This window comes from Pleurodeles waltl, chromosome 4_1 (genome assembly GCF_031143425.1).
Source record: "Pleurodeles waltl isolate 20211129_DDA chromosome 4_1, aPleWal1.hap1.20221129, whole genome shotgun sequence".
NCBI classification, from domain to species: Eukaryota; Metazoa; Chordata; class Amphibia; order Caudata; family Salamandridae; genus Pleurodeles; species Pleurodeles waltl.
The window spans coordinates 446,150,099-446,177,324 of record NC_090442.1 but is presented as its reverse complement, the minus strand read 5'-3'; the positions used below and the strand labels follow the sequence as shown (position 1 = coordinate 446,177,324).

The 27,226-nt window shown below is 42.0% G+C and overlaps 1 protein-coding gene across 1 annotated transcript in view; it reads left to right on the top strand.

Annotated features, from left to right (window-relative positions):
• The window catches only part of SEMA3D (semaphorin 3D), a 358,213-nt gene that overhangs the window by 37,032 nt on the left and 293,955 nt on the right, over window positions 1-27,226 (top strand). The window contains exon 2 of the mRNA XM_069228712.1: window positions 14,920-15,104. Coding sequence (XP_069084813.1) covers window positions 14,960-15,104 — 145 coding nt within the window. The 5' untranslated portion in view covers window positions 14,920-14,959. The remainder of the gene's footprint in view (window positions 1-14,919; window positions 15,105-27,226) is intronic.

Below are 27,226 nucleotides of genomic sequence, written 5' to 3'. Positions count from 1 at the left end.
AGAGACAGCCCCCCCTGCCTTTGTACTTTTGTTTTTGCGTTGCTTCTAATGGGAGACTCCTACCTCCATCTTGTATTCCTGCTCCCACTTGACAAAGACCATGATTGAATAATAGTTGTGGAAATAATAAAAGTACAGAACTGCCCAGATCAAGTCATTGAACGGAACTGCTGTAATACACAAAATCTGTCATCAAAATGGTTAGAAAGAAGATGCAGAGCTGACTAAATGCTAAGGATGGACCTAAAGGCACCCTTGCATGAAGAATATGCTACTCTGAAGGAGATGGTGCTGTGAAGGATCTTAGCCGAAATGAGTTGAAGACACCTGCAATGACTTGCTTTTCTGTTCTCAAAGTGATGCCTGGTGTCTGTGGATTGTTCACATAGTGTGAGCAATGCCTAAAGAAAGAAGACTCGATTGGATGTGACTACCACTGGGAAACTGAGTTCCAGAGACCAGCCACCACCATCCACAGTGGAAACTATAAAATACTACAAGAAGAGATCAGCAGAGGAGACCATACCACCTGGGTACTCACTAGTATGACCTGCGGAGGCCATTGAGCTTCTTTGGATAATGTATTTTTTGACTAGGCCAGAGGAAGAACCCCAGATTCACGGTCATCATGACTGCAACCACTACAACTATAGCACTGCAACCCCAGCACTGTGTCCTTTCATCTGGCCCTGACAGTGCTACAACTCTTCTGTATTGCAGGCAACGGTGCTTGATTTGCAAAGTCAGAAGTCATCAGTTGCTAGGAGTAACCTCTCACTGCCTCATTGGCCATTCAGGATGAGCTTCTGCGGGTGCTGCCGCACATGGAATCTGCTATTTGAACTGTTCCAGCAAGGGGCAGTGACATTGCAAGACAGGAGGAGCGGGAAGAGTGTACATCTATGTGGGGATTGACTACCTGTACTGTGAATGAGCTAAAGTATGGAAGGTTGCCCCACAGGGCCAAGGGCCAATATACTCTACCATTTTATACTGTCCCTGGAATTACCAAGGGTACTGTTCCCATGAGTGTCTTTGAGAAATAACTTCTGTTTGTTATGTGTAGTGATTTATGTATATGTGTTAGATGAAAGTATGATTGTAAATTGAGGTACTAGCTGGAAGGTGAATTATTGATCACTAGTTGATGCTTATTGAATTCTCAGTCTCAAACTCCATTCCACCCTCCTGAGAAAGTCTGTGACTTCCCAAATTTCCTACCCAAATTTTGAAGTGGTAAAGTTATGTACTTGGTGCTCCATTTTAGGTTCAAGATTAAGGTTAAGCTCAAGGATACCAGTGATAAAACATTCTCATTGTTACAAACTGAGTTGAGTGCCCCCCAACTGCCCGAGATGCCTGAAAAAGTCCCCAGGTCATCCCAGTAAATAATATTCTTGCAAGTGTGACTTGTATGGTGTGTATTAACAAAGAATCACCAGAAGACCCAAAAATGCCTAATAGGAATGGATTATGAATGCTCAGTATTGGTTAGTTGAAAAGACGTTGCTAAATCCCATTACTAAGTGTTAGTGTGAGCAAGGTGCTCACATTCCAAAATGGTTGCTTCAGGGTGAGGCCATAACTTTAAAAGTGGCAGAGACCGTATTGAGTATGGATTTTCAAAAGTGTCATCCTCTTTGAGACAGGCCCTCTGCTATCAGTGATGTCTATTTGGGGGGTTGCTAGGATTTTGTCTTGGGTGAGAAATAACATCTTTATGAAGGGATGTGCCACTCATTCGATGGATAGAACCCTGTCATTCTTACTGGTTAAAAATATTCTTTAAAGAGGAGCACTACACAGCCACAGGAAAAGTCTCATCACTTATCAACCTAGCTGAGTACCAAATCCCACATGAGCAAACAAATCAGCATCAAATAATTTCAAAGTGTGATATTTTGAGGAAATAGCACCTACATTGCCAAATGTCACTGCAGAAGAGATTCCTAGGTTAAATCTTACCTAATAAATCATTCATTTCCGTGCATAACAACATGTGGAATGCCCTTTCAGTGTCCAGGTTTGCAGGACTAGCTGTTCTTTCACACAAAAAAACAAAACTAAACGCTACTTACAAACTATGGGCCAGATTTACAAGAAAGTGACACGTCAGCGGTGATGCACCACTTTTAGTGTGCCCCCTGCGCCCTCTAAGGATACCATGTGTGCATCATATTTGCAGTACGGCACACCATCGCACATGTTAGGACAATAGCGTCAGTATTTATGATGCTATCATTGTACCTTTCAGGATTAGCGCCATAAATTGCAGCATTGATCCTGCAAAGCAAAGAGAGGCCCATTGAAAGTAATGGGCGCATCATTTTAATGCCTGTTCTGAGCAGGTGTTAAAAATGACACTAAAAAAGGCACTGTGAAATGTATTTTCACTGTGCTATTTTCACTGGCCTCCCTGTGGGGGAATGCCCCCCTTGCATACATTATGCCTGGCGCAGGCAAACTGTGGCGCAAGGGGTTACAAAATGGTGCAATGCATGCATGTAAATATGGCGAAGGAGAATCGCTTTGTTAATGCCACATTAGTGTACAAACAAATGACACTAGCGTGGTGCTAAAAGGCGGTAGGGCCTTGTAAATCTGTCCCTTTATGAGGTAGATATTTTTCTTTCAGCAGTCATGTAGTTGCTCATAATTCCTTCTGATTGTTTGGTATCCAAGTAATAAAGTTGTCTTAGGTCCTGGGAGGTCACTGTCTTTTGAATCTTTGGTTTTATGTTTTGGTATATTGTTATGCATATTTTGTTTGAAAGTATTATTTTTTGTGCAGAGCTATGATGCCCTGGGGACAATGTGTGCTTCAGAATTAATTTATAAATAGAAAAATAACACAGTCTTCTGTATTTCGGCAGCCCATCCTGCTTTTGGCGCAGAATGGGCTGGCATGATCCACTTATCAAACCTACATGGCTACTATCTAGCTACAGCATCCAGCAGAGTGGGGTCAGTTTGAATATTTTCACCAGGTGTATTGGATTAAAACTAAAACAAATGATGGGCTACCTTGCAGGATGTAGCAAGGAAATCCAGAGACTCCCAATACTTCCATAATTATAGATATTTAGCTGCCTGGGGACAGGAAGGGTCATGAAGACTGGGGCTGCCCCTGTGTCCAGTCCAGAACGGGGTGTTAACAATGAGGGTTGAGTAAGCAGTATATAGGAATAGGGCTGCTTCTGCAGTTGTGACCCATCGCAAGTGTGGTCATCTCTGTTTGCTTATAATTTGCTAATGGTACTCCCCCACATGTTGCTGGCCTCTATGTTATTTCCTTCTTCTTCCTAAACTATCCCTTTATTTGCTTCGTAAAAAATAATTTTAATGTAAAGCACTCAAACGAATGCCCATACAATATTATAATTTGAAGGCAGAGAATGAAGCCGTCCTTTCCCTAACAGACCTCCATAAGAATCTCTTACCACGCTTTATAGAGGCACCGCCACTGTCTGAATCTGCAAAAGCCCAGATTTCTCTAAGTTGTCATTAGGGGCAGGAAATGTCGCCAGCCTCTGGAAACACAGAGGACTCTTCAAGACGACAAACTGAAATGTTAATTTTACATAGAAACCTTTGTCGGTGCTCTTCTCTGCAGCTATGCTCGCATGTTAGTAAATCTTTTCTTTTAACACAGTCCATAGTCCGTTTTCCATGGCACGGTTTTCAAAACAATGATGAAGGAAATGTTGTTGTGGCTGCTTCCAATTTACACATTTGAAATCCTGCCAATAATTAGATTCTTTTGTTTTACGAATAATGGAAAATTAATGAAAATGTGTTTCATTGAAGTCTTAAACATGATCCATGTGTGGATGGTTACCAAGTTGACCATTGTTTTAGGGAAATCTAGTGTTCCCAATTTACAGAGTAATTGCTATAAATCAGTTTTAACACCAGGAGTTTCAAGTGTTGAAATAGTAAAGGCTTTTGGCCAAATCCTGTTTAATGGAAAATTCGTGTGGTTTTCTGTGGAGTAGTCTCCTGAACTCAAGGACGTCACTTAGGGGTCGCCAGGCCTCTTGCCCCTTGTGACCCCTGACACTACCTTTGCACCCCTGGGCTCAGAGGGGGGCAAGATCAGTGTCTGGAATAAAGCTGCAGGCCGCCCTAATGGATGTCCGTTGGGGCGTAATTCTCCTTCTTTTCTATCAAGTTTTTATTACACTAATAGTGAAGAAAAGTACATTTTTCACATTTATTGTAATAAAAATGTAGCGCAATTAGCTGAAATAGACTTTCCTCTGGCAGCTGAGGTAAGTAAAAATGCTTATAAGTGTATGCTGTTGCGTGTTTACAGGTGAGCGTATGAATATGCCACTGTGTATGTGTAAATTTGTGTGTATGTGAAAGTGAAGATCAAAGCCTGTGTGGTGTCACTTCTGCTACGGCTGGAATTTTGGTGAACTGACGTCTATGCCCGCACCGCAGAGTTGCATGAAGACCTTTGTTCCATTAGGCGGTGTGAAACATATATATAAATAACAGTGTTTACCAGCAGCAGTGTGTTCATGTCTGATAGACTCATGCAAGCATAAAAATCTGCGAACCGAACTGCAGCTCTATGTAAAACATGCTAGCTTGACAATACACTTAAGTAGGAGATTTGCTTTGACGAACACAAAAATATGACTGCGTTTTAGTTATTAGGACTTGCTTGGTTTAACTGTGAATGGTTTCCCAGTCCTAACTGTAAATCCTAATTTCGAAACACCCCATCAATTCCTAAGGTGTGTTCTTAGGAGTATGCTTTTAAACTAAAAAAAACTGTTGACAAAAAGATAATCAGAATTATCCGACGAGAAACCAGTAGAAAACAAATTTTACCTTATCATATTTGATTCTACGAAGTCAGACGCATTGAAACATGTCTGCCACAGATATAAAATACTTACAAGTCAATGGGTGGGGCGTTATTTATATTTAAAATAACCACTTCGCCCTTACCTTTCATAGATCAAATTATTTCCGACACTTTCCTCAGTCACTCGACCCTACTACAGCAATTATAGTATCAGTAACACGGGGTTTTCCACTAAATTAATGTATGATTCATTACTTGAACTAATGGGTACGTAATGAACATGCACAATGCCCCCTTAGTGAAACAATACAACGACTCTTCCTAAGAGAAAAATATGTTTAGAAACTTACTTCCATAGTGCAATTTTTTTCAGTTCACCATTTCTTCCTAACATAGTGTTTCACAATTTCTACTAAATCATAAATGTCATGTTAAATAACACATTAAGAACCCAGTGGCATGTTCAAAAGGCAGTAACATTACAACCTCGACAGAACTTTCTTACTTTTTTGTTCAGTTTTAGGAGCACTTGAAGACACATATATTTCCTCATGATCTGTCTTGTCACTTTTTATTGTGACCCTTAGTCGAAGGGATTATTATTACGTAATCCACACAGTTTAATACATGAAACAATATTGAGAGCAATAACGGCACTGCCTATGGTATAGATTAAGTGAGTTACACACTTTTATAGTTTGCACAGCAAAAAAAAAAAATCTGTCTGCGGGTTCCTGGCCAACTAAAAATACTGGTTGGATAAAAGTCTGTTTCTTTAATGGACATATCTTTGAAGATATATGGAAGGAGAACTACAAGGAGCAATACAGTACATTTACCAATTCTTAGCTATGCCACATGAAGGGCTGGTTACTGCTTCATTACTCTTCCTTGTCAGAGTCACGACACAGGAAGGGCAATTCCTCTGACGCTCTTATGATTATTATTGACATCTTTCTCTGAGGTTGGCAGTGAATCTCCTGAATGTGGGGAAGCAGGGCATCCCTTCACTTTCACCTCACTATTGTGGAACCATATTTCAAAGGCCTGCATATTGGGAGCAGACTAAGATGGTCATACCCCTGTGTTCCAAAAGTTCCTCAAGACCATTCTTTTTCCTCCATTTGGTTCCATGTCTGGTGGATCATTCCACTCATCAGTTTGAAGGAGTAAATAAGTCCGTCAACACCATCTCCTTTTCTAACGGGTCTCAGCAGGTAATTATTCCACTGGTGGCATGGGGGATACTGCCCTCGATGGATGATGAACACCTAAATCCATATTATGCTGTCTCTGTCACCAATTGTATTTGCTTTTCTGTCTGCCTCCTGAGAGCAGTTGCGATTTTGATTCTCCTCTCCTTTAGAGTGTAATTTCCTAAGGACCAAGCCCACATCTACCCCACTGCTACTTGTATGTTAGAAACTGCATTTGAAAAGATCCAACTTGATACCTTGTTGGTGGTGAGAAGTGTTGGGGCGCTCTTCAGCACATCAGTTGAGCTGTGTGTTACTCCCTCGTGCTGGACTGTGAACAGTTGACTCACTTATGGGTTTCCAAAGGGCAATATGCATGCCTGCATTTTCGTGATACTAAGGGCTTTTTTTTCTTTGAAGCTATGGATACAACACTTATCTTTCCTTGAGGTACAGAAAGATGCATAGCTTTCATAACTGCTTCAGGTGCAGTGGCACCAGAGTCCGGAAGCCCGAGTGCTCCACTGAGCCCTAATCATTGCTCTATTTTATAATTCAGACAACAGACAGAGGTTCTATTTTGTTTCTCAGACTAGGGTCCATGAAATACAGGCTTCGCTACTGGATATGGGCACTCTGCACTATATTCTTCCGTTCCTTTTGCAGATGGACCAGGTGGACCCCCTACAATGGTTGTTTGCACATGGTGAAAAAGTTTGGCAAGGGGGTCAATCCAAGGTCTGTGCTCTATTGGATTCGGGTGTGTTTACTTTTCTGCTTAGCTCGGATTAGAACTCTAATAATCAGTGAGACAATCAAGTGGCAGAAAACTACATCAGCACACAAGAAGGAACCCTCTCTCCATCTCTGGACATGCTGTCACATTCCCTTCTCTTCAGATTGCAAAAAAAACTGCATTTAATTTGGCCTTCAAATTCATTGCTTTTGTAAGATTGGCAATCAGACACTCTTGGCATGATGTTGCCTCCATTTCTTTCATTTGTCCTGAAGTTTTAGAAGGATTATGAAGTGGGTGAGTCAAATTATCTGTTTGCCTCCACACAGGTTAACCCCTTTCTATCTAATTCTTACAAATAAGTGGATGCAAGAGGATTTTTTGAGGAGTCATTCTAGTATTACTTATCTGCCACAAATATATGCACAATAACATAGACTCGGATGCTCCATGAGAGGATTTTTTATTCCTACTTCTATTTGCGGTGTGCAGGAGGGAAAAGGGGTGGGGCAGCGTGTGGCGTGGAGGGTGGAACCCCCCCCCAAATTTTTTTTTTTTAAAAATTACCTTTTTTCCCGTGCCGCACCATCCGCTCTGCTCCATCTGCTCAGGCTGCAGGCACAGGCTCCATGCCTGCCCTGCGGCCAATCCTGATGCTGCTCAAACAGTGTCAGGATTGGCTGGAAGCACCCAGCCAGGGCACTCCCAGGCAGACTGGGAGCCTGTGGAGGCTCTCTCCAGCCCGGCAGCCCTGGAGAGAACACACTGCACATGTATGTTTGGGCGGCCCGAGAAAGCCGGCCAAACATACATGCTAGGTGAGGGTGAGTGCAGCACTCCTCCTCCATCCACGTCACACCCTTGGCCCTACCCACATTTATAGAAACAACATAATAAACTCTGTTTATTATATTGTTTCTCTAAAAGTTTTGCAGTTTCTGCTGCTGGTGGGGGGTGATGCTCCTCAGCCCTAGCACAGGAGCCGCCTCTGCCTACTCCATCTAATGACCTTCCCTAAAGATGTCAGAAAAATAAGATAGTACACCTCTTACATTTGCTCAAAGGTAAGATACCACTGAGCTATTTTTACGAGATTTTGTGTTAGAAAAAGTTCATATAAAATGTCATTATATTGAGAAAGGACTGTTGCTGGTTTTTATTTCATATATGTCTGTCCTATATAAGAATAAATAAACACGAGGATACTTAGGGCATTGACAATTATGAGGATTTCCATCCATTTTGGTTAACATGTTTCAGTTTACACCTACTAGTTTACGTATCTATAGTCGTTCTTCAGGAGTCTATTGTTTAACCTCAGTACCTTCCTTTGTCAAATATTAAGCTTTAGTAAGATTCCGTATCTTCCAATCCTGTACCTACAGATGAAAGTGCAATTAATAAACTTGTAAACCTTTACAAATAGTTTAAATATATTTCATTTGCCATTACCACACTTGAAGGTCTCCACTGCTCACAGGAAAACATAGTGAAATCTTTTCTCACCAATGTTTATAGTAGTGGCGGCCGGCAGCTTTAGGAGGGAGGGGGGCAGGTGGGGCACACACACACACACTCATTCTTTCACAAACAGACACGCACGCACGCACATCCATTAACATCACTCATACCATTCAAACATGCACGCACCAAACATTCATTTTAAAACATTACACACACTCATTCTTTCACACATGCACACACACACATCCATTAACAACATTCATACCATTCAAACATGCACGCATGCATTAAACATTCATTTTAAAATATCGCACACATACACACACTTACCTTCAGCCTCCAGGACCCAGGAGGGTTGGGACTGCTGCCTTCCCTCATTGGCTGACCTGAGGTCAGCCAATGAGGGAAGGCAGCAGTACCAGCCTCGTCACAGAGTGGGATGGGGTCAGTGAGACTGCTGACCCCACCCCACTCTGTGACGCAGTGTCACTGATTGACACTCGCCCTGGGTGCTTCAGGGCTTAAATGGGTGGCGCTTTCCTCATCACCAAGGGGAGGGCCTCGAGGCACCTTTGCTGGGCAGAGGAGGTCATGCCCATAGGAGCTGTGACCTCCTCAGCCCAGCAAAGTTCAGCTCAGGCAGCCAGGAGTCTGCGCAAATCGCTCGGGTCTGCTCCTGGCTGCCTGACCTTTGCTCAGCCTGACAGACACTCTTCATGAGGGGCAAAAGGTGGGGGGGCGTGGCCCCTCCGGCCTAAAGGATGGGCCACCACTGGTGTATAGCCTAATTGGTGTCTCAGGACTGGAGGACTCAGCATCTGGGTTCAGTCCTTGATATACAGTGCGAATGTTGCAAGAAAAATGTGATGTTTTCAGTGTTTAGTCTTGAGAAACCAATTAAGCTATACAGATAGAAAGGGTATTTATTGGTGTAAGTGTAGGGATAGGGAGAAGTGTAGAGGTAGCTGTGGGTGTAAATAGTTGTGTTTGTGTGTGTGTGTGTGTGTGTGTGTGTCTTCTGCTCTGTCCGGACTCTGCAATGGCACATTTGAAAAGTCACCAGCAAAAACCTATAATGACTGTCACCAGCAAATACACTCTTAAGAGAATTGTAGATAGGTTTATTTACAACTGGGTGCCTGTGAGTGCTGCATGCAAAACGCTTCTTGTACTGTAATAACAACGTTGCATTACTGGGAGAATAAATTATCAATCTGATACAAGGTCACCAGTACTGTTTACATTAGTTCATTATATTTATCTAACTTATTTATCTTGGGATCTGGATATGTCTGGTTTGAAAACTAAGTTAAAACATGGTCTTTCCTTAACTCCATTTAAACCATGTGCTTTGAACTACTAAAAAATGAAATACTTAACCATCTGGGCTTATGTTAATTCAGTGTATTTATTGTTATGAAGATTTGCGGTGTTGTGGTTTCTTTCACTTTAACTTTTTTCTTAGTGTTTTTCTTTGTGCACTTCAGTGTTTAAAAGTAGACAATCTGCTTATGTAAATACACGATGGTTTGTAACTGTGGAGAAACAGTGTGTTTTCGTTTTTTGTCATGAAATATGAGCTCTTTATGGATTGTCACTACTCCGCAGTGTTTCATAACGTTTCTTGAAAAGCTTTCTAATTAGTCAGTTATATCCACGAATAAACGGAAAACAACATTCTCATATTAATGTTACGTTCAAATGCTTTGTTAGAATTATCATAAGAGAACAGAAGAACAAAATATTGTTTATGACAACCTCGATTCAAACAGATGCAAAAAGTTGAATTGGGTGAGCATTTAAAAACATTAGAAGCAATTGTCCTGGTGCAGTAAAAAAGCATTAACAACCCTGTGCCATTGAATCATAGTCCTTCTCTCCAAAGTCTAACATATCTCCTAGAAATATGAATCCATATTTACCACCTCCCTAGTCCACCTCCAAACATCACATTAGTCCAGTCAGGCAATGAATCAGTTTTGTATTATCTTTAATCAGCTATAGAGACTACCTTGGAACCTGTATTGCACTCACACAGGGCGGTTTTAATGTTACCTCATACAAACCGACACACTGCTTGATGTGCTTAGTTACCTTTAATTACCTTTAAACATTTCACATTAACCAGGCTCCACTAAGTCGCGGGGTTCCCACCCTAATTCCTGTGTTAATCAATGGGACCTGGAAACAAGTCAATGCATTCTACTCATTGATACTCATGCACATGACGACTGCTTGTAGGACGCTCATAGTTGTCCACACCCCAATATAATCTACATTAATGAATCCCATGTTTCATCCACCTCCCATCCGTCTTGGATTAATATCATCAGGGATTTCATAGGGTACAGTCATTCATGTCAACACCCATCAACTTTTCAAGCCTTCCCCTTTCATAACAGAGTGACAGGCAGGTGGCTGGGACTATAAATCCCACCATCCTCCTTTTGAGTCGAAGGGATTATTATTACATAATACACACAGCTAAACCCTATCTAACGACAGCGCAGTTCACTGGCAATCTCACCAATCATATGATGTATTCTACATTTTAGTGGTGTCCCTCATGCTACATGTCATCAATACGTCACGCCATATGCATTATGTTGACCAAAGTACTAATAGTTTCAATGTAGAAAGGTGCCACGAGAAATCATTTTAACTGGGCATTTGTTAGGACAATGGTGCAAGGCTTGCTGCATTGGCGCATGACAGAAAATTCAGCGCCGATGCAGGAGGCAACACAGGGGTGCCCCGTATTCTATTTAACATGGCGCATCCCTGCAGTGTGAAAATGACGGTGGGTGATGCCAAATTTGGCGCAGCGATGCACGCCGTTATTTTCCCATAAATCTGGCCCTCAGTGTTGGAAGACCTGATAATAAATGTTAGGCTGGGAGCGTACCCTGGCCTACCCTTGATAATGGGGGTTCGGCACTGGTGCAAAAGGAGTATGGCCTGTACAAAAATAAGAAATACCTGAAGAGAACACCAGGTGAGAAGGCTGGTTTATCTCAAAAGTCTGTCAAGCTCATCATTTGGGATGTCCTATGTAATGCGAATAGGCAGTCAAATATTTCCCTCTCTCTAACTCCTGCCACAACTTCCCTAGGTGAAAGTGATGCACGGTGTAATATTGCCACAGCTGACTAGGCCGCAACCATTAGAAGTGCAATAACAGTCCAGCCAATCACTCTTCGATGTGTGTCTTATCAAAAAGTGTCAGTGGTTAAATCTTTGGTCTTTATTCTTGTGTGTCTCCTCACTACGATAAAAACAAAGTGTAAGTAGTTAACTATTTGCAATGAGTTGGCATATTGCACTGCTATAAAACGTACAGCAGCGTCATCAGTACTAAAAGCTGCCTTATGCCAGGACTCCACTGTAATATCTTACCTTTTCATAGGCCCTTGGATATCATTCCTTGATGCTAGCCTTTTACCCACTGTCCCGATAACCCTTATGTATGGGATACACACTGGACATCGCCATGTACTTGAAAATACCAGTCTTTCACTAAAGTTTTGCAATATGTCCTTTCGGTCACAGTAATATTTGAATACCAACTAAAATCATAAACCCAGGAAATTCAAATGAGACCCTTCCTTTGCGGGAAGGTCGTAAAGTTCTGCAGATGCTGACAAATTATTCTAGGTGTCAACAGAAATCTTTGCCTAAATTCATCCTCCTAGGTCAGCCAGCTGTGGTACTGCCAATCAGCAGTCCATTGGGGCATGGCATACCTTATTAGGTAACTTATTTGTCAAAATATAGTAGACATTAGCATGCCATTTGACACCACACATAATATGAAGTCGTGGCGAAAAAGAAACAATGTAAAATATCTATGCTTGTTGCAAGAAGGTTCTGGCTTTATCCTGGATTCAGATTTTATTTCTTGGCTCAGGCCCTGACCTTTCTCTGGATGCGGTTGTTAAGGAAAAACAGGATAAGCCCTGTCACACAATTTAAAATATGTTACCGGTCTCTGTCTGCTTTGTTTATTATATAAAACTAAAGCAGTGGAGGTAAAGATTAGCTCGCAAACTCTAAAATATGATTTTAATGCCTATCGACTGGTTCCTTCGTTTTTATACTCGTATTTATTCCTATTTACGTAATATGATAACAACCATTTATAGCAACAATGGTAAATTACGAAATAGTTTCTTGAACATAGCATCCTAGTAATTGTTCTCTTTTTATTGTGCGAGGAATTTTCTGCTGTAGTTTATTAATAAGAAAATGATGCCAGAAATAGAAGATCAGGAATAACAATCGAGAGTAGGAAAGGTTTGAGACAGATCCTGTTTTTACATTCTAACCTAATTGTGGACATTTCCATATTGTGGTTACAAACACAACTTTAGAATATATGAAAATCATTGAGGGCTTCTGTGTTTCAAATGAAGTTCCTTCCCAATACCTTTGACGTGGTTCACTGCTCCCTTTCACACTGTAGCCATCAGGCAAAGATTATATTCCTGATGTCATTGTTTCATAAAGGCACGTGTGGAGATCCATTTGGCTCATATTTGTCTCTACCACTATCAGTTTCTACATGTTCCTACTGGTGAACGCAATAATGCATAGCATATTATCCAAAATATTTTCAGATCTATGAAGTCAATTCATGGGTTCCCATGCACAAGAAGAATGGCATAAATAGCCAGAATATCACCAATTAACTCCACTACATAAATCAAAGGGAGAAAGACAACTTCCCTGCTGTAACAAAACAAAAAGTGCTGGAGGGACCTAAACTCAAACTCGGTGCTGTCAAATGGCCATTATGCATTGAAAAGCCTCTTACAACAACTTAGGAAATTGGCTTCATGTTTGAGCCAGACCTCATGTTGAGTTTTTAGTGTCAGGATCTTGATCGGTGCTGAAAAATCAGTGCAAACGGCACCATGTGGCATGCCAAAGGATGCTCTTCTCGAGTTGATTTTGCTGCTGCTCAGGTAGATGTTCCACCTGAGTGGCAGCTTTCTCACTGTGAATGGTCACAACTACCCACGACTGTTTGCAGTGAGAAAACCTTGCCTCGTGCCCTTCTAGCACCTGAAAATCACACTAATGGATGCCAATTCTCGCTTATACTCGCCAACTTACCATTAGCGAGCCAGGTGCGAGAAAAAACTCTGCACCAACATTTGGCAGGAACTCTGCTTTGCAAGCAGATTGTGAAGTTTTCAAAAGTCCACCAATTCTGCTGGTGGAGCAGAATTTATCGCCCACTCCTATGTATTACCCTCATAACGCTGTAGATAATGGCACAACTACTGTGAGCATGTACCTGACCATTGCGTAAGGCAGAGTCTCAAGCTGCATCATATGGTGACATTTTGTACATGGTCCATTCTAAAATAGTAAGATAACTATTGCATCATATAGGTGAGGCAATGATGGAGTAATATATGTGAATCAATCTTCTTTGGCATGGGCACCAACATGCAGGCATCAGTTTCTCTGCAGTTTTCGGTATTTCTGTGGGGTCTCTTGCACTAATAGTCTATTTATGACTATCATAGTCAATATTTCCAACTGAGAGAGGCCGACAGAGTTTTATGAAACCTTAGGTATGGTGAATGTTAAGTGTTCTTTCCTCTGCATGCTTTGGCCCCTTCTGTGCTGGAGGAGATGTTGTTTTTCCTTTGAAAGTCACTTTATGCCTATTCAGTATTTTTTAGATACTTTCTGCTGCGTTCTAAAAAATCAGCTGCTCTCATACGTCTGTTCTCAGAAAATGTGTTAGACATGTTCAAATGTACTTGTATTGATTAATTACATAATTTTTTGACTTGTTTGCTTATACAGCCTTTGCAAAAGTACTGTATAAGAACCATTTCAAGAAGCGAAATGACAGTGACTTAAAAGGGCCATTGTGACTAAAGATGAGAGATCCCTAAAGCCCCTTCCGTCTAGCAATTGTTCAGGATGTATGTTTGCTGTAGCAGCTTGGACACCGTCACAGTCATGGTACCACAATGCATGTTCGCTTATACCATGTGTTGCAGTTTGTATATTGCTCCTTCGTCCTCTACTAAATTTACTTTTCAAACCAAATGTTTCATCTTTGGAATTTGCTGTAAAGGAAATAAAATGACCACATTATCCTATATATATATATATATATATATATATATATATATATATATATATATATATATATATATATATATATATATATATCTTAAAGGATGGGGTGACAGGGAAGGTCAGAAGCTGATAATCAGGTTTTCTTTCTGTTGTTCAGTGCAATGGGTTCATTTGTACTGAGCATACAGTTGACATCGTTTCATATTACCCACAGTCAATTGCCTCCTACAGAACCGTCTTTCAGCTTACATTTGTTGGATGAGGAATAAAGCCATTTTGCTCATGGTTCCTCTTAGTTCCAAAGTGGCATATCATTTGTACAGCTGTGCCCTGTCAAACTCCATTACTAACACTGACATCAAAAGGAAGCATTTATAGCTTTAGTCTTATCAGCGCTTTTAATCGTGGATACAGGCCAAACTTAAAGAATGGCGAGATTAAGTTAAAAAGTTGATAGAGCATGGTTAAAGTAACAAAAACACGTATTAAACAGGAAAAACGGTTTTATGTGTATCTTGTCAAAACATGGTTGGGTTGCATTTGTTGCACTTTTTTCGTAAGTGTTTTATTAAAACTCACAATTCTCCTATTTCTATCCGCAGAAAAGGATATATTTATTCAGCAGTTCAAACATTTATCATCATGGACACAGAAAAGCTGATGGTTTGGTGCGAACATTTCAAACCACGTCGCCTCTACACAATGCTGTCATTGCTATGGATTACGATGCTCCCGTTTGCTGAAACATTGAAGCAGAATATTCCGAGGTTAAAACTTTCATACAAAGGTATTTGCTTTTTTATTTGTATTTTAATTTAATAATTGAATGCTTACACGTATCGTTTAAAAATGCATTTTAAATCCTAAAATGTTTGATGGATAGATGATCAGCCAACGGGTAATTGTTTATTTAGTCTGGTTTTATTTCATATACCTCATGTTGTGCCAGCTTTGAGAGCATGGAGAACTCAGATGCTTCCAGTGATTTAAATATTTTGTTGCTTGTTATCATATGATTTTGATTAACCCATGTAGGCAAGCATATGCATTTATATACTTGACACCCTGGCACCTGTTTACAAACTGCGTTCTGAAGTATTTAAGTAGTATTACAGTCGTGTTACTCATGTACTGAAAAATGCTGTTCACTAAACTATGGGCAATGTTGTCCACCTCCACCACTCCTGTCTTTTCTGTGTGGAGGTCCCTACCTCGTGTACAGAGTTCTACTCACATATAGGTCTGTGCTTCAGTAATAAATGTGGGAATGACAGGGAGGAGTGGCTGAAAATGGGGAATAATTACACCTAAATAGAAGAGTGTTAAGATGTGACATGCATATACAAACACCCACCCACAAAAGTATAAGCCCATTTCTTTTAACCAACTCCACTTCTAAAGTTGCTACAGCCAAAGAGGTCCCAAAACAGTGTTAAATAGATATATGTTCTTATTGTTTTATTTCACAATTACATTTTAATGTGTTGGTAAAGAATAAAAACTAAACTATGAATATACACGTTGCACATATATTATATTTAAATACATATTAAATAAAAAAAATTGTTGTGGTTGTTTTTTTTTTTTTTTTTTTACACATTATTTAAGTCTGTGATGTAGCATTCTATTAGTTTTAGGTCTAAATTAAATATTTAGTTTAATAGACCACTTTACTTGGCAGATTTATGCACCTATATGTGAATAGTTTTGAGTAGTAATGCTATACCCGTGGGTGAAAACATGTATGTCTGCATCTAGACCTGTAGATACTCTGCCAGAAAGGAGGACTGTGGTGCTGCTGAAATTACTGCCACTCTGCTGGACTGCTGCTCTGAATGACTGCTGCCCTGCAGTGCTGATCTGCTGCCGGCAGAGGAGTAGCTTCTGGGGAGGTGTTTGGTGTGTTGTGCCCCCCCTAATAAATGTATTCTGTAGTACATAGTTGGGAATAGGTGCTTTCAGTCCAGTCAGGTTTGCAGAGGAATTTTACATGCACAACAGACCAAAACACACACACTCCTCTCTGTTTTGAAGGTATCAAAAAATGCTGGCTCTTTTGCAAAATATTTTGTTTTAAGTACTGCTAATAATCTGCACTGGTGTCCATTTCTACTGCCCCCCAAAAGCCCCCTCAAGTCCTGCTTCTCAGATACTGTATGTTAACATGAAATGCCAGGTTGATTGTTGGGAAATATGAATGTCACCCCCCAACCTTACTGACCAAGCTACTCCCCTGTTTGCCTGCTGCCCTTTTGGCTAAGTGAGAAGGACTGGACCAGCATCTGTTGAATCCAGGACCCCATATTGGCTCCTAGGGTTAGTTGGCTGACCTCCTGACTACAGCCTCATGGACATAAGGTTCCAACAAACTTGAACCCAGCACCATCTGTGAGTACTACCCTGCCAAATGGTGGCACCCAGTTCCGGACCCACAGAAGTGGACCTCAAGGTGCTCTGTCAGCCCTTCTTTGTAACCAGCATGTGGTTTTAATGGAGCTACTTTGTTTTTTATAGGACAGGTCACAAAACCGAGATGCGTGTTTTGCTTAAACATGGTATTTCAGTAGCCTTCAACATTAGCAGCTGTGACTCAATGGTATGAAATATTTATCCATGTAAAGGACATTGGAGGAGCTTTCCCTTGGCTAAGGGCGGAATTGGCAACTTTCATGTAACCTTTGGCCTCATATCACAATTATGTATTCACTGTGGGGCTACTGAAGATGTTACATACACCACAGGTAAGTCTTACCATGCCCAGAGATTTCACCTGCTTCAAGAAAGCAAATTATGTGGGTTGAATTCTGGGGAATACATACAAAAATGCTCAGGGTAATTCTGATTTTGCATGTTTTTTCCATAAAAAACTTAATCCTCATTACTCTTTCCCTTTGAAATAACCAGGACACTGGTAACAGTACATTTGTGCAGAGACTATATGAAATGTTATGGGTCACTCGTAGTGAGGACCATTCACTTTACATGATCCATCACAAGGCACATGAAAAATGTATGTTCACATGCAGACAGAAAAACTCACCTAAAGTTACCTTTTCATACACACATAGCAACACCCAGACAGACACCCCTACTTATGGATCAGTATAAACAAAGCTGTCCAGACACACATTTAAGCACACTTGCAAACGTGCGCAAATGTTAAAAGCGTATAGTCACCCATGTAGAGAGAGAGCGCAGAAGCAATCACAGACACAGTTAACAGTCATAGAGACATATGTAGTCCCAGACAACACACAGATAGATGTATGCTGAAATACAAGTGGATGAATGAATTCATTCGATTTGGTGGTTGGTTCAGTGGATACATGATTGGGAATCGTTCAATAGTTGTGGGTTCATATATGGATGATTCATTGTTCTTTTTTTCTGTTGTGACTGGATTTAATGTCGCTCTTAAATTGACAGTTTACCCAAACTTATGATGCACCATCTGTTATGAATTGTAGGGAATTTGATCTCTAAAAAATGGTGCACAAGTCGTGCCAGATTAATTTATCAATATACTTATACTCATTTTGTGCTGAACCGAAGAGCCGCTGAAAACACACGAATATTCTTTTAATCTGATTTGAGTCAAATAACAGCAGCTTAAAAATATGTATGACTTTATAGGACTATGAAAAAGAAAAACATGCACCGCTCTTCTTTTGTCTACTTGTTCTGTGAGATGCATGCAATTATAGTATATATTTGACCCTCCTTGGAGACTATTAAGGCAGGCGCCATCAAAGATACTCATCAGTGATAGGAACATCTCATAGAGTCGACCTGGGGCAAAAAATACTTCCATACACCAAAATAAAAGTGGTCTTTGTTGGTTTAGATAGCTAAAAAAAAGTGTCCCATTTTTAGGTCAACCATAGCAGCGTGCAAGCGCTGCTTTTTAACATGTTGTTATCTGTTCTGAGGTCTTTAACTATGCCCATCACTTTCATTTGTTCCTGGGCCTGCCTTTCAAAAATCCCTTGATGTTGTTGGTAAATGCCTTACATTTGTCCAGCCTTGAGGCTGATGTGTTACCTCCGTGCAGACTGATCCTGTTATATAGATTATTGCACGATCAGCCATATACTTTAGTGTGGGTGCACTACCATTTTGTTTTGTCTCTCCCCCTTGCTTCGCTCTCCATGACAGTCATGGCGCTTTGAAATTTGATGCTGCACAAACTCAGTCAGAGGTATTGGAGCGCTGTGCATGACTACCAGCTACGAGCGACAGTTCCCAGAACGCATTATGATCCTAAAGGCACGCACAGGACTTGAAAATAGAACTCATATTGATAGATCCTCATCTTGAGTCATAACATTAGGACAACAGAGCAGCTCTTCCCATTATTTGAGAAGGCTTCAGGAAGTATTTTGTGCAGTAATTAAGTTTAAGAGTAGAATTTCCTTAGAGGTCAGGGTAAGCTCTTTGATTTAAACAGTGGAAGTCTGACAAGAGCAGCATCTGCGGGGGTAAAATTCAGCTTGGGGCTTATCATGCAAGTTCAGATTGACTCCTAAATGCCTCTCAAAATTCTTGTTGCTCACGAAAAACCAGGGACACAAACTCTCCATGGGTATACAGGTAGGGATCTCAGAGAAACATAGCTGTTATGGTCAGCATTTTGTGTAACTGAGCATGCTCAAAGTTGAAGAGACCTCAACAAGATGTCTTCTTGATTCATCCCAGAAAGAGTTCTTTATCAAAGCTAAATTACCTTCCATGTGATGCTAAGCAATCTGAGTTGTGCAAATCCATCATTCTGATTGCAAAAGCGCTGCAGTGTCATAAAACAGCGCTTGGCTGCTACTGCCAACTATGTTTGTGGGAGGTTATATAAATGGAATTTACATATGCTTGCTATTGTAGGGTTCTCAAATAACAAACATTATTGCCCAACTTCAATTCCCGATATGCATTACAGACGGGGTGGGCACTTTTTCACGTACTTTTAACTCCAGCATTGTTCTGGTGGGGCAGGCATCTCAGCATGAATGTTACTGCAGCCATGCCATGTACATTTCTTCGATGAGCTGGCGCGCGTGCATATGAATATGTATTGTTTCTGTCAAAATACTCTCCTGTTTTCTCCTTTGGACAACGTGTGCGCAATTAACGGTATCTGGAAGTTGCTGTATAAACAAATCCGCCTACAGACCGTAGACTCTGCAAACTCTTAGCATGCTTACACTAGTGGAAAGAAAAATGTTAGCAGATGAAATTAACCCATGTGAGACAGACAACACATGTAGAAGTAGATTTTATTCAAAACATGCTGAATCGGTGACTTAGTCTAATGCCTTATTCGCAATTGCTTCCCTTTTCTTTAAAATAGTTTGGCACACGTGTTGACTAATGTTGTGCTTTATTTCGTGTGATCTTCAGAATTATAAAAAAAAACAGTTGACTTTCCAAGATATATTGTAGGACAAAGTTATGAAAACACAAAAACAATAGTTTCAAAAAATTCAATAGCTCTTTGAATGGCATTCTAGCAAATAATTATTTTGCACAGGTTACATAGATTGTGTTTTCTTCGCTGTTTCTCCAACCTAACAATGAAAGGAGTCTCCTTTTTTAGGTCGAGCATAGCCGCATGCAAGCACTGAGTTTCGACGTGTTTTTCTGATACAAGTTTTCATTGGGCTTACATGATGATTGTATATGTCTTATTAATCTCTCCTTACTGCAATTATGACCATGATTCACACCAACGGTTTGAACACTTGATATGTTTGGGTGACGATTCTAGTTTATTTCTCTCGATACTCCTCCATGGCTATATTGTGTCTTTTTTTGCAAATTGTGTTAGCCATCCAGCAACTCTGATGGTTTAAGATTGCTTGTTGTATTTTAGTGCCCTGCTTGTTAAGACTTATACCTGCAAGCTTAAGTTGAGCACCAGCATGTCAATCATATGCCATGCGGCTCGTGTGTTACCTTGCAGAGATCAACAAAAACACAGTATTCTGGATAACCTACCCCCTTGCTCCACAGTAAACAAACACTCCTGTTTACACAATTTATGTAAATAGAGATTAAAATAGTTTGAAGGCAGTCTGCAGACTAGTAGTGTGTTCTTGCAGCTGTCAAACCAATTCTCCCTGCCAACTAAAGTGTTAAGTAGAAAAATAGCTCTGGAATGGTTTATGTGCTCTGCAGACTATACTAATGATATATAATATAGTTCTGTTGTAGCTGCTACCTTTACACACGTTTACCAGATGATTCCATGCCACTGAAAAGCACTTCTCAATTATAATAAGTTAAAACTGTTGGGATGAAAAAGTACTCCACAAGGTAATGGACGTCTACCCTTGCCCTGACTTCCCAACTGTACTAATGTCTGGATCTCTAATGATGATTTTTGTTGTCATGGCCTAACACAGATCATGAGTCTGTGCTCCATGACATAGGCCTGTCTCACAGATTGCGATCTTGTTGGTCTAGCAGGAGTGCCTAAATTGCTACCCTGACAGAATAGAAGGGCTGCCTCCTTCACCAGGGGTTAATTAGCCTGGGTGCTGTGGTGGCAGAATACCATGTAATGATCAGTAGGAGTGAACGAATCCTTTCAACCTGTCTCACTGGAATGAGGCCTACAGGCTCACTCATTCAAATGTTCTGCTGCTGTGTGCTTAACCTACCCTCTGCTTATATCAGTTTTGTGTGTAGTGGAGTGCAGCATATGAATGGTGTATCTGTGCTGGGTGTATGTGTAACTGTAAGTGATATAGTACAGGGATGATGTAGTACTGTGCAGTGCGTGCATGGTAGATGCATGTGGGGGGGTTTATGTATGCCTGTGAGTAGTACAATACATGAAAAGTACAGTGCATTTCACTTCACAACCTCACCGCCCTCAAATCAGCCATGCGCAAACACCACCAGCTCATCCGGACCACCAAAAGATCTTTCTACAAAGAACGAATTGACAACACACAACAGCAAAGAGCTATTCAATATCATCAAGGAACTCACCAACCCCAAGTCCTGCTCCACCGACCCTCTCCATTCACAAGACCTCTGTGACTCCCTCTCCATCTTCTTCCACTGCAAGATAACAGGCATTCAAGGAAGCTTAGCAACAACGTTCCCCCACCACCACCACCGACATGGTCGACCCCATCGTACCCTGCTGCACCAACATACTGAGCACCTGGACCCCCTCCAATGATGAGGAAAGCGCCAAAACCATTAGCACCATCCACTACAGCTCCCCCGCAGACCCCTTCACTCACTACATCTTCAACAAGGCCAGCCAAATCTTCGCTGCCCAGCTCCGGACCATCAACAACAGCTCCTTCGAGACTGCCATTTTCCCGGAAAGTTGGAAACACGCCGAAGTCAACGCCTTACTCAAAAAGCCCAAAGCCGACCCCGAAGACCTCAAAAACTACTGACCTATCTCCCTACGCCCCTTCCCCGCCAAGGTCATAGAGCAGATTGTCAACAACCAACTTTCCCGCTTCCTGGAGGACAACAGCCTACTCGACATCTCCCAATCTAGATTCCACAAAAAAACACAGCACCGAGACTGCCCTCATCATCTGCACCAACGACATCAGGACCAGACTCGACAAAGGTGAAACCGTTACCCTCATCCTCCTCGACCTCTCCGCAGCCTTCAACACCATATGTCACCAAACCCTCCGCACATGCCTCTTCGATGTCGGAATTCGCCACAGGGCCCTGGACTGGCTCACCTCCTTCCTCTCCAAAAGAACACAAAGAGTCCGCCTCCCCTGTTCCGGTCAAAGGCCACCAAAACCATCTACGGATTCCCCCAGGGATCCTCACTCATCCCCACCCTCTTCAATATCTACATGGCTCCGCTCACCAACATTGTCCGATCCCACGGCCTCAACATCATTTCCTATCCAGATGACACTCAGCTTATCCTCTCCCTCACGAGCAACCCCGCAACCACCAAGAACAACCTCCACACCAGACTCCTCGCTATTGCCAACTGGATGACAGCAAGCCACCTCAAGCTGAACTCAGAAAAAAGCGAGATCATCATCTTCGGCCGCAACAAGTCAGCATGGGATGACTCCTGGTGGCCAGCCACCCTGGGGTCACCCCCAACACCCACCACCCACGTACACAACGTCGGCTTCATACTAGACTCTTCACTCTCCATGACCCACAAGTCAACTCTATCTCGTCCTCATGCTTCAACACCCTTCGAATGCCCGCAAAGACCTTCAGCTGGATTCCCGTAGAAACCAGAAGAACAGCCACTCACACCCTCGTTAGCAGCAGAATGGACTACGGCAAAGACTAGAAAAAACTCCAGCACATCCAGAACGCCTCAGCACGTCTCATCCTCAATCTCCCTTGTCACTAACACATCTATGCCCACCTCAAGGACCTCCACTGGCTACCCATTGACAAAAGGATCATCTTCAAAATCCTAATCCACGCTCACAAAGCTCTTCACGACACAGGACCGGCCTACCTCAATGATCGACTCAACTTTCACAACCCAACATGCCAGCTCCGCTCTGCCAACCTCGCCCTCGCAACAGTCCCTCGCATTCACTGTACCACAACCGGCGGCAGATCCTTCTCTCAGCTCGCAGCCAAAATCTGGAACTCACTCCCTGCCAAACTATGTATGACCCAAGACCTCCTAACCTTCAGGAAGTGCCTTAAGACCTGGCTCTTCGAGCAGTAGCACCCCGTGCCTTGAGACCCTTTCGGGTGAGTAGCGCTCTCAACAAATATATTGATTGCATTTATGTATGAGTGCCTGAATCTATGTGTGCTATGAGTGCTACAGTACATTAAAAATACAGTGCTGTGCAGTGTGTGCATGTTAAATAAATGTGCTTGTTGTATGTATGCTTATGAGCAGTACAGTAGTTGTAGTTAGAGGATACAGTACTGTGCAGTGTGTGTATGTTGTATACATGCACTGAGTGTATGTATGCCTGTGGATGGTACAATACATGGAGGGGCCTAGGTTCCATTTTGGGTGACCCAGGACTGCTGGGTGGGAAATTGGAGAAGAGGTAGAGAAATCCCTCTAGACAATTTTGTGTATTGCTGCATTTATGTAAGCTGGGTATTAAACACATTAAAGAGGGGAACACCAGGCTTCCCCATACACTACAGAGTGTTCTTTCATTTAGTGAGAGGTCACACAGAAGGGGCCTGGGTATAACTCAGGAAGGAGTTGGAGTTTATAAGAGAATACTAAAGAGTAGGGCTGGGGCTCTAGACCAATACTTTGGCACACATACCACTGTGGCTGACATTCATTTGTAAACTCTAGTCACTCCCATGGACTGTGTTGTGGGGTCACTTCTGCTTTGACAGACTGCTTTTCAGAGGAAAAGAGAACAGAGAAGTGAACACTTGAAAAGAAACTGACCTCAAACATAAAACTTCAAAGACTCAGGCGGTCATTCTGACCGCGGCGGTCGGCGGTCGCAGCCCGCCATGCGGTCACCACCAAATGGCCGCTCCGCGGTCAGGAGACCGCGGATGCCATTCTGGCTTTCCCGCTGGGCCGGCGGGCGACCGCCAAAAGGCCGCCCGCCGGTCCAGCGGGAAAGCCCCTGCCACATAGAAGCCGGCTCCGAATGGAGAGGGCGGTGTTGCAGGGGTGCGACGGGTGCAGTAGCACCCGTCGCGATTTTCAATGTCTGCAAAGCAGACAGTGAAAATCTTCATGGGGCCCTGTTAGGGGGCCCCTGCACTGCCCATGCCAGTGCCCATGCCAGTGGCATGGGCAGTGCAGGGGCCCCCAGGGGCCCCACGACACCCGTTCCCGCCATCCTGGTTCTGGCGGTGTAAACCGCCAGAAACAGGCTGGCGGGAAGGGGGTCGGAATCCCCATGGCGGCGCTGCAAGCAGCGCCGCCATGGAGGATTCCCTGGGGCAGGGAAAAACCGGCGGGAAACCGCCGGTTCCCCTTTTCTGACCGCGGCTTTACTGCCGCGGTCAGAATGGCCCTGGAAGCACCGCCAGCCTGTTGGCGGTGCTTCCGGAATGAGGGCCTCAGATCCTAAATCACATTTCATGTCTGGAAAAGGACTATAACAGGGGGAGTTTGAGGAACTTCAGATCCTTCACACCTGCCTTTGCAGGTAAAACTGATTGTGGGCCTGTCGTCCCAAGGGAAACTTGCTGCTAGTTAGTGCTGAAATGCTGGAACACAGGTGACTTTATATTACAGTCAAAGTGGGGTCTTGAGTCTCAGACTGCTGGTGGGGCATAGTCTAGATGTTACCAATAGTGAACGGGAAATAACCACTATTGCTAGAGTGAGCAGGGAGTAGGACAGGGAACCGTCAAGGAAACACTAGAAACCTGACCTCAAGTGGAGACTGTGTAATTGTTTGTGAATGCCGTATCTTTCCTTTGTATTGGTTGTGGTAGAAATAAAAAACTTCTCTTTTTTCATAAAAGTGAATATTTGGCTGGACAATGATTTATTCATGCTGCTGCATGCATTTTGAGTTGTGAGCCTGTATCCACCTCCACCCCAAGGTAGCCTTGGACTGCTCAGACCACGCTAACCCAGAGAGTCAAGAGCAGAAGATGTATTTGGCCCAGTTGCTAAGGATCTGCAGTAGTTTGAGCATAGGGACTTCAGGAGGGAAAGCCACGTGGTTGGACCCACTAGCCCCTGCATGCCACGTGGTCCTCTGAAAGGGGTTCTGCCAAATACTTTGAGGCATTGTGACATGTGTTTCAACTGAAGCAATTCGACAAATATCTTGTGATAATGATTTCTAAAAGAAAGGTCAGGAAGGAATAAGCTGTGCCACCTGTCCTCACCAACATTTACCCCTGTTCATTATATTGATATCTGCAGAATTAATGGTTGAGTTGGAACTTGCAGGATGTGACACTCTAACATACTTGCTGACACTGCACACAAATTTTACCAGCCATAGATCAGCTCGCTGAGCAATGTTTAAGCACATGGGCAAAAAGCATACTTGTAATTGGTTGTGCAGGGCAGTTACATGTTCATTGCATTTTTGAATAAGGTTTTGAAGAGGAAAATATATGCATATTACAGGCCTGGCAAATTATGTTTTTGGTGATAATCCAGATGGTCCACCTTGAAGCTTGAATATTTCGATTTGCTAGCGCTGTGCGTTTGTGTCTGAGGTTATGGATGTGCAAAACCTGTGTAATTTACTGTAGTTTAATTAAGCAAAATTATGATAAAATTATGCAACATTATGCATAATTGCCCAACATGCATCTTGCACTAGAAAATAAGCCAAACGGTCCTTTTGGGTAAAAATTTTACTTGAGAATGTAATTTCATCAAGTGCAAATCACAGTGCCTACAGTTTTGATTTCTAAACCCTGCCTTCTTCTTTATGCATTGCTTTATACAGCATTAATGTTAAAGCCAAACCTAAAAACAAGGTATTATCAGATATCTGGTGAAGACTGCTGCGAAAACAGCCATTCCACAGTATTTTATTACCTTAATAACTTGGCTTAATATTAGGGATTGAATTCCGAATGCTTGATTGCTTTGACTCAACCAGGTTATTTTTGTTACTTTTGGTTTTATTCTATGCATGTCTACTTTATATCTCTCTGCACCTTGCCTCTGTTTAAATAGTATTTTCACAGAAACGTTTCTGAATTTTACCAACCGATGTTTTTTTAAGGTTATGCAGTACTGAATTAAATTGAGAAAATTAGATAGGTATTTCCCCTGACATTACAGTTGTGATTACTGAGGGTTCTGTTGTATTTATAATCATAGTATAATGTTCTGCTACGACCCACGTCACAGTGATAGATAGAAAACTTGAATTAAAGTCGATCACCAGTAACTACCCTGGATAACTTTCCAATCCATTGCTTTTAACTCATTTGTGCCATTGGTGACAAGCACCAACTAAATGCAGATCTGTGTCGGCGCCTGTCCACAAGGGAAGGTCTAAACTGAGCACAAGAGAACATTACGTTACGCAGATACAATGTGTCAAGCATAATTTGGGTAATATTGTGTTATTCTTCTTATGCAAATTTACCAACATTAGCCAATTATGCCTCGTCGTGTAACTACACTCTGTTTCTGTTACACATTTACTACAAATCTTATCAACCGTGCCCTAGCGGCTGTTCTTCTCCGTGTTTTTGTTTTTGGAACATTTTGTAATAATATGAAATGCATTGTGACATCTAAAGTAGATGTGAGGAAGCCATTTGCTCTAAAATACAGAATCTAGGGCCATAATTACAAATACGTTTTCCCGTAGACGCAGAATGAGTAAAAACCTTTTTGACACATATGGTCCCATATTACAGTTTTACGTTTTGCTTAATTCTGCGAAAGGAATTTACGAGAAATTCGCACACCGCTAGCCTAGACCAAACTGGTTAGGAACGTGAACCTGACTAATTGATTAAATCATTCCACTCCCAATTTTGTTTCCTCGTTATGCTGTGCTATCTCGTGTTTTATTATGTCCTTTTATGTAATAGTAAGGTATGTAATTAATTCCGCAAATGTTACCTCAAGTTACCCACGACTAGGAAGGCTACAGAGTTAGAAGCCAGTTTGGGGATAATAAGAGAGAGAGAGAGAGTCAGACATTTAATTCTCAGGGAGATATAGAGAAAGACTTCCAAAGTGTTTATGTGAGCACTTCTGGCAAACCCTCAATGAATAAGAGATTGTTGAATGGCCCAAACATTGTTAGATTTCATGGTGGAACCTTCTGTTACAGAATCACGCATAACCCAATCCAAAACAAATTCGGTAATTTTTAAATCGAGTTGAAGTTGATGTTCTTGTGCACTAGAATCTAAAACCAGGCAAAATGTTTTCCAAAAATAACACTGGGAAGAAACTATTTCTTTAGTTTGTTTGCAGAGCTGACTCAACCGGAGAAACATTTACATTCTGCTTTACAG